The 13,665-nt window shown below is 53.1% G+C and overlaps 1 protein-coding gene across 1 annotated transcript in view; it reads left to right on the plus strand.

The window, feature by feature from the left end:
* TG (thyroglobulin) overlaps positions 1 to 13,665 on the plus strand; it is a 229,632-nt gene that overhangs the window by 85,153 nt on the left and 130,814 nt on the right. Inside the window, exons 30-34 of the mRNA XM_051844054.3 lie at positions 2,413 to 2,550; positions 3,897 to 4,073; positions 5,317 to 5,428; positions 6,022 to 6,101; positions 6,316 to 6,459. Coding sequence (XP_051700014.2) covers positions 2,413 to 2,550; positions 3,897 to 4,073; positions 5,317 to 5,428; positions 6,022 to 6,101; positions 6,316 to 6,459 — 651 coding nt within the window. The remainder of the gene's footprint in view (positions 1 to 2,412; positions 2,551 to 3,896; positions 4,074 to 5,316; positions 5,429 to 6,021; positions 6,102 to 6,315; positions 6,460 to 13,665) is intronic.

A 13,665-nucleotide genomic window follows, 5' to 3' on the forward strand; every position in this document is an offset into this window, starting at 1 on the left:
TCCTTGTGGGTACAGTGAAGCAGTCTTGCCTACCTCCTATCCCATTAGATGGGAAACACCTGGCTGTTGCCCTGGACCCAGCAGGGACCTGAACAGTGGCTGTTCCTTCCCCTTCCCAGAGTTGGTGTGCAGCTCCACATGAGATAACACTCCCCTCCACTGGGGATAGAGCGCATGCCATTGCAGTCGTTTAGCAGTTCTGAAGACACTCTGCACTGATAGAGTCGTTGTAAGGTCCCAGGAACTTGTTCTGGTTTAGAGTGTGGGTTCTTAGGTCAGGAGACTGGAGTTCGAATCCCAGCTCTGCCGCTGCCTGTGTCACCCTAAGTGAGCCCCCTTCTCCAAGCCTCAGCTTGCCAAAGCCCCATGTGCAAAACGAACACCTGATTCCTGCAGGAAGGGCTGCCTCCGGCCCCTCCTGCCAAGAAGGGGAACTTGGCCCGGGCCCAGGACCTTGGAGGGGTTCACTCGGTGGACAGACCAAGCTCAGCTTAGTGTTCCCTTTCTCAGCTGATTGCGTTCCTGGGCTTAGGAGATCAGGCGCCTGCATCGTGCCAGGCTGTGCTTCTCAAGTCCGTGGGAACGAGCTCTCGAGTCAAAGCACACCAAGGGATTTCTTGCATCCGGTAGCTGCCACCAGTCTGGGACGTTTGAGGCCAGCGCAGGGGAGCCACGAGAGCAGACTCCCTTCTTACGAGTCCTCCTTGCCTTTAAGGGCTTGCAGAGTCTGCAGGGAAGGCTCCCAGGACAGCAGGAAAGTGACGGCTGCAGGATGCAGTCTTCCATCCCATTCTGAGCACAGACACCGTGCCCTTGGATGGCCACAGGCTTATGAGAATTTCTTTGGGCCAGCCACGGCCCAGCAGCGTGGCAGACACAGCGGGGCCAGGTGCTGAAGGCAGTGGGACAGAAGATGCCAGACAGTCTGCAGGAGTAAGGAGAGGCTTCTCAAAGGAACCTGGAAGGGGTTTCCAGATGCTTCCAAGGGGACACCTGGGCAAAGGCGCCCTGGGTAGGGAGAACACCTGTGCCAGGACTCCAGGCATGAGTGTGGCTGAGCCAGTGTCCAGTGTGCCTTTGGACCTGCCGCCTCCAGAGCAGCCTGTGCTCTCCTTGAGGTCCGGCCTGGGCCAGGCACGTTCCAGCAGGCTGCTGTATGATAAAGTGCAAGGCAGCATCCAAAGAGCTGAGTGCCAAGCTGATCTCTGGGGTCTACCGGTGCCAAACTTCTCTCCTTGCCAGGTGCCCATCGAGCCTTTATCACGGGCGGTGGCTGTCACTAGCAAAGGAGTTCAATCTCCTCAATCTCCAAGTTCATGTTTGATGGAGCATGGAAGGTGGACTGCCAAGTACCCCAGCCCAAGCAAAGCGAGGTTGTGTGGAGTATACTGGCCCTTATTCCAGAGCCCTGAGCTAAGGGACACTGCACTCATGCCCTGGCTCTTCCCCTGATCTGCGTCGTACCCATCTGGAGAGACTGAGCTCTCATGAGGTTTAAATCTGTTCCCCGTGGGCCTGGGAGCTGGGGCCCTCTGTCCTGGGAAATCGCTTCAGAGAGCCACAGCCCCAGAGCAGGAGGGAGCATCACTGGTCCTTGAAGCGTGAGTAGGACTCGAGAGGAAGGGAGGGGTGTCATGGGTTGTGTGCCAGCAGACGATGGGCAGGAGCGGTGACACGGGGACGGTGAGCAGCATGGGGATGAGCCGGCGGTGCTTGTGCGCTGCCGGCGTGTCACCAAGGTGATCAGAAGAGCTTCACCCGCAGGTGGATCTCAGACTGAGGAAAGATCCTGGACTGGCGGACGCGGCAGGCGTGGAGGGAGCAAGGGTCTTGGGCCGGGGATCACAGCCCGGAAAGACAAGAGGAAGACTCAGAAATGGCCAGACTTGGAGCAGAGAGCTGGGGTGGGGCAGAGCTGACGGCAGGCCTCATGGAGACGTTGGGCTTCCATGTGGCTTCAGCAGACAGAGTGAGAATGAGAGTTGAAGGCTAAGAAGGGACGGATTGCGCCCCCCTGCTCCCTGTTGTCGGGGTGCACTGCTGTGATCAGCACAGATGCGGGCAGGGCGATAGGAGCGCTGGACAAGAATCCCATGGGGAAAAGCCCTGCACTGGGTGAACAGGGAGGCCAGCGCTCCCACGGCATCTTCCAAACCAGTATTCCAGGTGCTCCGATTCCATGACTTCCAGGCTTTCTGGGACCTTCAGAACCTTTCCTGTTCCCCCAGTTCTCAGCCCTATTCACTTCAGACCTGGCCTCTCACAGCCTAAAAATGGCTTGCTCTGTCTGTCTGTCTATCTATCTATCTATCTATCTATCTATCTATCTATCTATCTACATCTCTTTCTCTTTCATGTTTATTGTAGAGATAAGGGCAAAGGAATTTGATGGTGTCCTTTTTTTTTTTCCAGATCTGACAACAGAACTTTTCTCATCTGTGGACATTAACCAAGTCATTGTCAATGGAAGCCAAGCCCTGCCCAGCCGGCAGCACTGGCTTTTCAAACAGCAGTTTTCAGCCCAGCAGGCCAACCAGTGGTGTCTCTCTCGTAAGCATCCGCGGAGCTCATCCTTCTTCTGGACCCTGTGGTTGGACACCCAGGCCAAGCCTGACGACTCCTGGGACACAGATCAGATCAAGCCCTGTGACGTAACTCAGCAGTCATTACACTCTGAGTACAGTGGGTGATACATGAGGGTGCTTCAAAAAGTTCATGGAAAATGCATGTTGTAAAGACTGCATGGATTTCAAAGTTTTTTTTATATAAAAGTAGACTTCTCTTTTGATTTCATTTCCATGAGCTTTTTCATTTGTGAGAAACACACACACACACACACACACACTCACGGCACACGGAGCTTTCACCCGCTGGATCTTCTCCAGATGTTCACAAGCACCAAGCCTGGACTGTAACTGGGAATGCAGTCCAGGTCCCCGTGTGGGTGGAGGGAGCACAGTTCCTTGAGCCATCAGGGCTGCCTCCCAGGGTCTGCATTAGCAAGAGGCTGGAGTTAGGAGCTGGAGCCAAGAATCTAAGCCAGGTACACTGATGTGGGACACAGAGCTCGCAGCTCTTAGGCCGAATGCGTGGATTCTGTGAAGTTCTCTAACAGAAGAAAGATAGGACATGATTCCTATCTTTAAGAATGCCACTTACTCTTCATTCTGTTTCCAGAGTCTGTTGTCCATCCATATGCCCATCTGTCCATCTGTCTGTTTGTCCATCCCGCTCACCCATCCATCCCTCCCACCCACCCATCTATCTAACTACCTATCTATCCATCTCCCTCCCTCCCTCCCTCCCTTCCTTCCTTCCTTCCTTCCTTCCTCCATCCATCCATCCACCCACCCATCTATCCATCCCCTCCCTCCCTTCTTTCTTTTTTCCTTCCTTCCTTCCTTCCTTCCTTCCATCCATCCATCCATCCTTTACCCAACAGGCAGTTGTTGAGTATGCACTATGTTCTAGACTTCGGGTTTGACTTTGGGAATGAAAACAAAAACAAAGAAAAAACAAAATAAGTCAAACATATTCCTTGCCCCCAGACTGCTCACATATAGCAGTGACAAAGGCTGACACGGGTGTGGGGTCGGGGAGGCCCATTCAGAGTTGACAGTTTTTATAGCCCTGTGGCCTCTGCCCTGTAGACCCTCCCCTTACTGAGCCCCATATTTTACTCCACCTTTATTCATAGCGTCTGCCCAGCTAGTAGAACACTGGTGTTGTTTCCTGGCCTTTCGGACTGGATGGGCATAGCTGTCCTGGGCCTCCCCCCTGCCTTGGAAGAGCCTCTCCCGCTGCCATTCCCACCCTACCCCTCTGCCGAGGCTCTGAGAGAGCACTCTCCCTGTAGGCCTTCCGAGGCCTGAAACCGAGCGCTCTCTTGCCTGTAGGCTGTGTCCAGGAGCCCTCCTTCTGTCGGCTCGCAGACATAACAGAGAGCGCACCCTTGTACTACACCTGCACCCTCTACCCCGAGGCTCAGGAGTGTGATGACACCATGGAACCCAGCAACCAGGGCTGCAGGCTGGTTCTGCCCCACAGGCCCAAGGCCTTGTACCGGAAGAAAGGTGGGTGTCTGGGGGGAATCTGTGTGTATCACCTGTAGGTTTCTCAGGATAATCGGTATTTCCAGTGGGCTGCTGGCTCCGTTGTTTTGGAAACATGTAGATTAACTCCTTCCTCTCAAAGTTAAGTTATACATGGTCCTTGGAGAGGTGGGAAGCCATTTGGAAATGCATCAAGTCAACCCTAGGGAATAATCCTGCCCTGGACTAACTCTGTGGAAGGAGCTACTGTGAGTGCACAGTCTGTGAGAACACACCCAGCTCCTCAGTTCAGACAACAGCAGCAGCTTTGGCGAGATGCTTATTTCAAAGATTGGTTGATTGATTTGGAAAGGCAGAGTGACTGACAGACAAATTGGGAGGGATTCCATCTGCTGCTTCACTCTGCAAATGGCTGTAACAGGCAGGGCTGGGCCAGGTCAAAACCAGGAAACTGGAACACCATCCAAGCCTCCCACATGGGTGCCAGGAACCCAAACATTTGAGCCATCTTCTGCTGCTTTCCCAGGTGCAATAGCAGGGAGCTGAATCAGAAGCGGATTCCAACTAGTACTCTTAGGTGGGACACCAGCAGTGTCAAAAGTGCTGGCCCAACCCGCTGTGCCTCAGCCCTGGCCCTAGTGATGCGTTTTCATTTTATTGTATTTTTTTCACCCTGTACAATTTCTGTTATTTCTGCCAAATGTTGTCTCCCTTCATTTCCTGTCCTGTCTGCTTTGCTGGGGTTTCTGAGATCTGAGTGCCCCTTGTGGGTTTATGTGGTGGTGGGGGGCACCGGCAGCTGTGGGAAGCAGGGAGGGGCGTGTGGAGAACTAAGTGCATATTGTAGGGTCCTCAGCCGACCCTCTGCCTCAGGCACCTTCACTGTGGCACTGCTGGCCCTAACACCTGCTGAGATTTCCGATGGAATATTGAGCTGCGTCTTGGTTCTTCCCATGGAGATGTGGAGTCGGCTATTTGGGGGGTTATTAAGCCAGTTTGTGCTTCTCTGTGTGCTTGCTAGCTCCCCAGATTTCTTGCTGTGTTACCCTCTCCTATTCTCTGTCCTTCATGAGGCTATGCCTTTACCAGAATCTCTTTATTATTACAGTTTGGTGAGATTTGGGACGGGAGCCAAGAGAAAAATGAGTTTAATATTCTTTGAGCAGAGGCTGTCAGTCTGATTGTTTTTGCTCCTTTGTCTATATTTTCATGGACACAATGCATATTTCTTTAAACAATATTGTTTCTTTCTTCCCTTGTGTAGCTGTGCTGGCAGATAAAGTGAAAAACTTCTACACACGCCTGCCATTCCAAAAAGTGTCGGGGATTTCCATTAGAGATAAAGTAGCCATGTCTGAAAAATCCATTTCCAATGGGTGAGTTACTTCTGCTCTAGCCCTGAAATCTACTGCTAAGGCCACTCTGCTTCCATAGCAAAGATAACACAATAAAAATTCAAGGCAAAAGATTTAAAAAAAAAAAGGAAAAAATTCTATAAAACACAAAACTGAGGGGGAAGTAGATAATGAGGAGGTTACCATATCTAAATTTTAGCTAAGAAAAATTCCTGATATTTAACAGAGTTTAGCCCAGAGCCTCCATTCAGCCGAGAAAAGAGACACATTGAGCTTTGTTATGACAGTCATGACAGTGAACTTGATCTGTTCAAGAGGATTGGAGGACACTCGAGATCCGGGTCATCTTGGCCTGGAGCCTGGCATGTGACAGGCACAGGATATATGCTTGATGAATGGCTGAGCCAGTGAACGAAGGGTGACATTCCTGAGAAAAGAGTGGAATGCTGTCTTCAGAGAGAACCTCATAACCAGGATCCGCTCGTGCACATTGGTCCAAACGCCTCCCATGTAGGTAGTCGTAAAGAAAATGGCCCCCCAAATAGGCACGACCCAACAGTAGTCCCTGGGCCACCCACAAGGGTCTCAGGTTGCTCTTCCTCCTCTCACGCCAGGTTCTTCGAATGTGAGCGACGGTGTGACGTGGACCCGTGCTGCACCGGCTTTGGCTTTCTGAATGTTTCCCAGCTAGAAGGTGACCTCAGCAACAGCCCCGTCCCCGCACACAGCACGCGGCGGTCTGGGAAACGCTGTCCCATCTGGAGTCTTATCTGGGCCCCGCATCTCCTCAAGGAGGGAGGGGAGGGGCGATCCTCACCTCTACCGGGCAATGAATTTGCAGAGTTTTTCTCATTCAGTCAGAATCTTCCAGGGTTCATCTTCCTGGTCGTGGCTGTGTTTTGCTGCAGGAGGGGAGGTGACGTGCCTCATTCTGAACAGCCTGGGACTTCAGACATGCACGGAGGAAAACGGAGGAGCCTGGCGTATTTTGGACTGTGGCTCTCCCGACACCGAAGTCCGCACCTATCCCTTTGGATGGTACCAGAAGCCCAGTAAGTAACTTTCCCAAGCGCTGCATGGGCATGTTTGACTAGACAGTGTCCCAGTCCTGCGTGGGGTGAGGTCCTTGGGTCAGGAAGGACATTGGGATACAGTGGTTGTAAGCAGTAGAAACTGATCCCGTATTACCAGAGTAGGAAGAGCATCAATCAGCAGTCTGCTCCTTGGCTCAAAGGAAAGGTAATGACTGAATCTCTTTCTGAGATGGACATGGGTCAGCTCCATGGATGCATTTAGCGTGAACAGTGGACAACTTCTTCAGTGCTCCACAGTCATCCTTGGTCTGCTCTGCAGGCTTGGCTGTTGTATTCAAACCTTAAATTCCGGGGAGAATTTGGCCCAGCTTGGGCTGTGTCAAAGAGATAGTGAGGGTACTGTTGCCAGTCAGGAAAATCCAACAAATGCGTCCTCCGCCAGATTCCCATAGTTTTCTCATCTTGTCAGTTCACTGGGACAGTGTAGCCCATGGCAGTCTCAGGGAGGGAAAGGGGGTACAGCGAGTGTGTACTTGACAGGGTACACACAGGTCGGATTTCATGGCCTCGAGACTGGCAGCCCAGAGCAGGTCCTTAAGGCGTGTGTGCTGGATCTGTCTTGGCCGTATCCAGAGCTCAGTGTAGGGCTGATGGAGGAATGAATGAATGAATGAATGGCCAGCCTTCAGGGTGTGCTGGAGGAGCCACTGCTCTCAAATGAGGAGGCATCAGTGTCTTCTCAGCGCTGCTGTGCGGGGTTTGTTTTCAGGAATTTGCACCACTTCCTCAGTTTCCCTGGGAGTGAGACTCGCGGCAGTGCTGTCGCTTCTGGCTTGGCTAGACTTGGGGAGCAGTGGGCGACATCTCCACCTGTGTCTGAGACACACCCTCACAAGGATGTCCCGGATCCAGAAAGATCAAAAGCACTGAATCAGGATGCAGAGAGGCTGAGCATCCCGCCAGCAGCTGCCCCCTTAGCTCCAGAGTCAGCGTAAGACGGGTGCGGGCTGCCTGGCCCTGCCCTGGGAAGGAGTCATGGAAAGTCTGATGGGGAAGGCGTCCTAGCAAGTCCACAGCAGTGAGGTGCACCTCCAGTGCATCACCCACCGCAGCGCTTGCACTCTCTCCCTCTCCAGTGCTGCCCTTCCCTTGCGTGGCTGACGCTGAAACGCCCAGACAGGCAGTCTGCTGGTTTTCCCCTTAGGCAGTTGATGAACAAACAAGTGGCTAATACATTAAAGAAGACAAAGACCAACAGACCTAAGCTCTGGTGGTTTGGCCCCTTATTCGGAGGCCACCTCCAACCTGAAAGATCCAGACAGGGCCTCCGGGCCGAGCCTGGCGCTGGGAGCTTGTTCGTGAGCCCACCAGCCCCTCCAACTTCCTCTGCTTTGTGACAGATTGGGAGTTGATTGTTACCAGGCCGAACACACTCTTCCTGCTGGTGTCTGCACTCAGCATCCTGAGGCTGGATCTGAGTTCTCGCCGTTGGCTGTTCATTTCATCTTAGCATCTTGAATTATTTTAACAAATACCTCAGGGCTGTATAATGCAATATACAGCCTTGCTGGGTTTTTGTTTGGAAAAAAACTGGTCTGTGCATGTATATGTAGTCCCACTTACACCCCCCCACCCCACCCCCCGGGGCATGGAGGGGAGTGTGTCTGCTGGTCCCCCGTGAGCTCTGTGAGTTTTCCGGTGGCCTCAGGACAGAGCTGTCACCGTCAGTGCTTCCTCACCCCATCTGTCCTTTCACCGCCTCACCCCACCAGCGCCTGAAGAAAGTCATTTTCCATCTTCATATGACTCATGGAAGAGTTGGGCAAAAAGGAGCGTACGGCGTTATTTATCTGCTCAGAGGCACGACGGGAATTAGACAGGGCGCTAGAACATCTTGACAGGCGCTGGCGAGGGAAGGAACCTGGCACGCTCCTTGTCCCCGCTCACGCCATCAGCCCTGTTTCTTTTCATCTCACTGCCCAGACCACTTGCTTTTTCCAACATATATTCTTCGGGGTCACTCTGGGGACTCGGGAGCTTTGAGAAGAAGCTGTGGGGCGGGGAGCTGAGCAGTCACAGAGGAGTTCTTGGTCAGCAGACGTGGACGGAGCATCAGCCGTGCTCTGGCGCCTCTGGAGTTACCAACCCCGCCTCTCTCTGCTGGGCTCTCACCGAGTGCCGGCTGCTTGCCCAGCACCATCTCATTTAGTGTTCACACCAGCATTGGGTGAGAACACGGGAGCTCGGGGAGGTTCAGTCACTTACCCAACATCCCGGAGCAGTAGACAACCGAGGTAGAATCTGGGCCCAGGTCCCGCTGATTTTAAATCCCCACGTCCTGTGGCTGAGTGTGGCTAAGACCTGAATCCTGCCTTCCAGGTACTCACAGGCTAAAGCAGAGTGACCAGCCATCAGCAAACCATTTTGGTGCTGGGACCCTCACTGGTGAGGCTGGAAGCTCGGGGGCTTTACAGTGTGCACTAGGTCATGTGTTTATCAGGTGCAAGGAAGCACGAGATGAATGAGATGCAGTTATTTTACACAGATCCAACCTAGAAAGGAGAACAGGCTCATCTCATCTGATCTTGGAAGCTAAGCAGGGTCGAGCCTGGTTAGTACTTGGATGGGAGAGGAGAACAGGGACCCATGAGATGAACGACAACATAATGGGTGAGTCCTAGAGTGCATCTTGGGCATACAGTGCTGTGGGCACACGTGACAAGAAGTCCACTCTGCTTGGGCATGGTGGATGTCTGCTGACAGCTCCTACAGCCCACCCTGTCCCCTGGCTCCCGGACCACCTCCTGCAGGCTCCAGGCTCCCAGGCCTGCAGCCATGGAGATGCCCGAGAAGGCAGGAAGCCTTTTACATGTGTGCTGCCTGCTTCCTCTGTTCAAGTGTGAAAGCAGAGGAAGAAAAAATGGTCCGCGGGTGGTCGTCTCTCATTCTTCCATTCATGGCCCAGTTAGGAAATACCTTGAGCTGCACGTGGCTTCTGGCTGTTCTGGTGCAGGGGGCTCGGAGTCCCCACATTCGAGCAGAAGAGAAGGGCTGACAGGGCTGTGCCGACAGGCTGTAGCGGGACGCTACATCAGATGTGGGCAGGAGTGGGGTAAGTCTTAAGACTATGGGTGGTTATGTCTCCTAAGACCTAGGCAGTGGAAAAGAATCTCATTTAAGGAGATTGGTTTCGTAATTAGACTGTTCTCCCAGTTGAACCGTGTTGACAAGCACAAAACCATCTTTTGATTTATGAGTTAGGATGAGCCAAAGCATACTCAGTAGCTGGGATCTGAACATTTGTTAGTCTCCAACTGTCTTTTCTCTAGGAGATAAAAAGCACACCAGGATACTCCTGGAAAACCCCAGCACAGAATCTGGCATTGCCACGTCTTCCCCACCCCTGCCTTTGTGTGAACAGTCCTGCACATGAGGCTGGCATTGCCATGTCTTCCCCACCCCTGCCTTTGTGTGAACAGTCCTGCCCATGAAGCTGGCATTGCTACGTCTTCCCCACCCCTGCCTTTGTGTGAACAGTCCTGCACAGGAAGCTGGCATTGCTACGTCTTCCCCACCCCTGCCTTTGTGTGAACAGTCATGCACACGAAGCTGGCATTGCTACGTCTTCCCCACCCCTGCCTTTGTGTGAACAGTCCTGCACATGAGGCTGGCATTGCCATGTCTTCCCCACCCCTGCCTTTGTGTGAACAGTCCTGCACATGAAGCTGGCATTGCTACGTCTTCCCCACCCCTGCCTTTGTGTGAACAGTCCTGCACATGAAGCTGGCATTGCTGCATCTTCCCCACCCCTGCCTTCCCCACCCCTGCACATGGCAGTAAGAAACTCTGGAAGGGAGCTAGGGAAGAGCAGCTACTGGGCAGAAACGTGAAGGGTGGAACAAGAGACATAGAGTTCTGCCAGGCGGTTCTGATGAAGAGTCGCAGTCCTGGCCTTGGCCTTGCTTCAGATGCATGGTTTGATCTTTTAGTGTAGTGACGTCCGTGTTCCATAGTTACTGTCAGCACATGAATGCCGGGTCCCTGGCTATTGGGACATAGCTCCTACTGTGTGCCAGACACCATGGGGACACCAGGGGTGGAAGTCCCTTCCTGTGAAAGGCTGACTGTGCAGCAAAGGAGACAGAGGTGACGGAAGGGGGACCTTTCTTAAGCACTTAGCATGTGCTCGTCCTGCACAGACTTACACCCTCTAAGAAGGGAGTGCCCTTCCCAGGCCCGCTGTGGGAGGTGATCGTGCCCTGTTTTCAGACCCGTACAGCCTGTGGCTCGTGCTGTGGTGGTGGGGTCCTTGGGGGTGGATGGGAGGTGCCTCTCCAGAGCATGAAGAAGCAATTCTGTTTGTTGAGGGCTTGTGCAGAAGTGACCCCAGGGCAAAGCTGGGCAGAGATGGAGGGGAGCGGAGGGAAGCAGCAGTGGTCCCGTCTGTGATAGCAGCAGGTTGCAGGGCTGAGGGAGGCAGGTGCTGGCCCTTGCAGATCTCAGGACCTCAGAGGAAGAGACCCGCACATGGGTGCTTGCAGCGTGAACTTCTGTCCCAGCTCTGTTCCGAGAGCGAAGGGCCACACAGAGTCTCCCAGCATCCATGTGGAGCAAGGCACACACCTGGAGTGGGGGGCACTGAGGAGGGACTCCCCGGAGCCTGTGGCTCTGTCTGCAAGTGAACACAGGGTTCCGTGGGTCTCGGCCAGATGGGCAGAGACTCAGACAAAGCCGTCGTGAATGCCGATGAGCTGGTTGCAGCCCCATCTGTGACTCCCTGGAGTTCAAGGCAGACCCACAGTTAAGTACTCAGACCAGAGTACTGCCCCCTACTTCAGATGCCAATCACAAGTCCGAGTTTCTGTGTATGAATGACTGGCTACATCAGGGAACCTCGTGACTCCTGCCTGGTGCTCAGTAAATGCTGGACTAGCTCACAGAACTCAGGAGATAGTTATTTTTGTATTCCTGGTTTATGATAAAGGCTGTGCTTCAGAAACGGCTGTGGGGAAGAGAGGCATAGAGCAAGGCGGGAAGAGGGGCTAGCGCTTCCGTGCTGTGCCCTGGTGCTCACTGCTCCAGCTCCTCCACGTGTCCAGCCACTCGGGGGTTAAAGAAGCCCTGTGCCAAGAACTGGGATGAAGAGCAATATACATCAGTGCACCATCACAGTATCATAAGTGTTTGCCATTCTCCGTGGTGTAAATTCTCCCACCATGCTCCACTTGAATGCATCAGCTGGCTGCCGAAAGCAGAGCTGGGCAGGAGCAGGCACACTGGCTCCAGCACACCACCTCCCAAATCTGTGGTCTATTTAACAAGTCATAGTTAGCTGAGCACTTCCCCTAGGTTTTCTGCAAAAGTTCCCCGTGTAGGAGGGTACCCGGGAGAGCTTGCAGGCCTCCAATGGACTGCGGCTCTGAAGCTGTTGATGCCCACAGCTCAGTGAAGCTTATGAGGAACCTCAGGCAGCTCAGGAAGTGCCACCGCCAGGCGAATAGCACCCGTTGACATCATCACTTTTTTCTCACTAGCAGAACCGTATGATAAATGCTTTGCCGAAATGCAGTCCTCAGGATCTCCTGCAGCTCGCTCAGGGCACCAGATATTTATACAGTTTGCGGCTGTCCTCTGTGTTGCAGAAACGTGCAACTGTGCAAACTGCGCTGGCTTGGAATTCAAAACCAGCTGCTAGGAGCAGCATAGCAGTGTCCAAGGGCGAGGCCACTGAGTGCCCTCAGGCAGACAGATTGTCCTCCGAGGGCTGTGCTCCCAGCACCCTTGTTCGGAGAATCCCTTTCAGGAAGGACAGACATTTAAACAAACCAATGTCAACAACACAGGGCAACAAGTGCCCAGCCGGGTGCAGTGGAGCATGAAGGGTGGTTATTAGGAAGCGTGTGTGTGTGTGTGTGTGTAACTCACAGGATGAGCGATAGCAGCAGCCTTAGCTCAGGGCTTCTGATCCTGGACCAGTATCATTAGCATTGCCTCAGAGTTTGTTCAAAATGCACATCTTGGGCTCTGCCCCAGGCCTGCAGTAGCAGACCCTCTGGGGTGGGGTCCCGTCTGGTGTGTGTTACCAAGCCTTCCACATGGTTTCATGGCTGCTAAAGTTTGAGAACCAGGGCCTACAGTGATGGCAGCAGGTCCCACCAAGCAGGAAAAGACACCTGACCGAAGGGAAGAAAGCAGGAGAGAGGCAGGTGTGAGAGGCCACAGGCAGTGACCTTGGGCACCAGAATAGAGCAGGACTCTGACCCAAAGCTTTTCATGGATATAGATAGGGGTAAGAGACAATCGCAAGGATGTGTCCTTGTGAAAGGACAATATTAGGGGTAAATAATGGCCAGCATTTATTGAGTGCTTACTTTCTGCCCCAAACTACACATGTATCAATTCCTCAAAACCTCACAGCTCTGAGGTCTTACTATCACTCTCATTTTTTAGAAAACTGAGGACAGAGAGGTTAAGTAATTTGCTCAAGATCACACAGCAGGGGAATGGCCAGACAAGTGTTGTCCTGGGCCACTGAGCCCGAAGCCCCTGTCTTGAGCACTGACCACGCTGCATGCAGCCCCCCATGAGCAGGGACATGCTGTTGGCAGCCCTGCTTGGGCCATTGGAAGAGAACACAGTGATGGGTCCTTGAAGGCTTAGAAGTGTTCAGTAAAAGGAAGAGGAAGGGGAAGGAGGTAATTAGCATTTGTGAGCCAGCCGTCTGCCGGGTAGAAATGGTGTCTGCTTTCATTCTTACATCAATCTAATTTTACCAGTGCTGACACTGGGTGAAGAAGAAGTCAGGTGGATTATCATTGCACTTGGTTCCTAAGCAGCATACTGAGTTCAAGTGCAGGTCTGTCTCCCAGTTCTAGGCTGCCCACCCATGCCACACTGGCTACATTGCCAGCTGCCGGCTGGTGAGATCTTACCCTATGCCTGGCCCAGTCCCAAATGTCACACACAGCCTTGTCTCCTGTGATTCCACAGTAATTCTGGAGGCAAGTACCACTATCCCCATTGCACAGATGTGGAAACTGAGGCCCAGAGAGGTTGAGTGCCTTGCCCAAGGTCACAGAATCGCTAAGTGATGGCGGCAGTCATTGTCGTTTGCCTTCTGTTTCCACTCTCTGTTCCCTGGCACGTGGTGGGGCTACATGTCTTCACCTTGGCTTTGGTCAATGCCATGTGAGCGGCTGTAATGTGCCACTTCTAGACAGAAGT

Source organism: Oryctolagus cuniculus, chromosome 6 (assembly GCF_051225735.1).
Source record: "Oryctolagus cuniculus isolate XC-2025 breed Fujian yellow rabbit chromosome 6, ASM5122573v1, whole genome shotgun sequence".
In the NCBI taxonomy this organism is placed as follows: Eukaryota; Metazoa; Chordata; class Mammalia; order Lagomorpha; family Leporidae; genus Oryctolagus; species Oryctolagus cuniculus.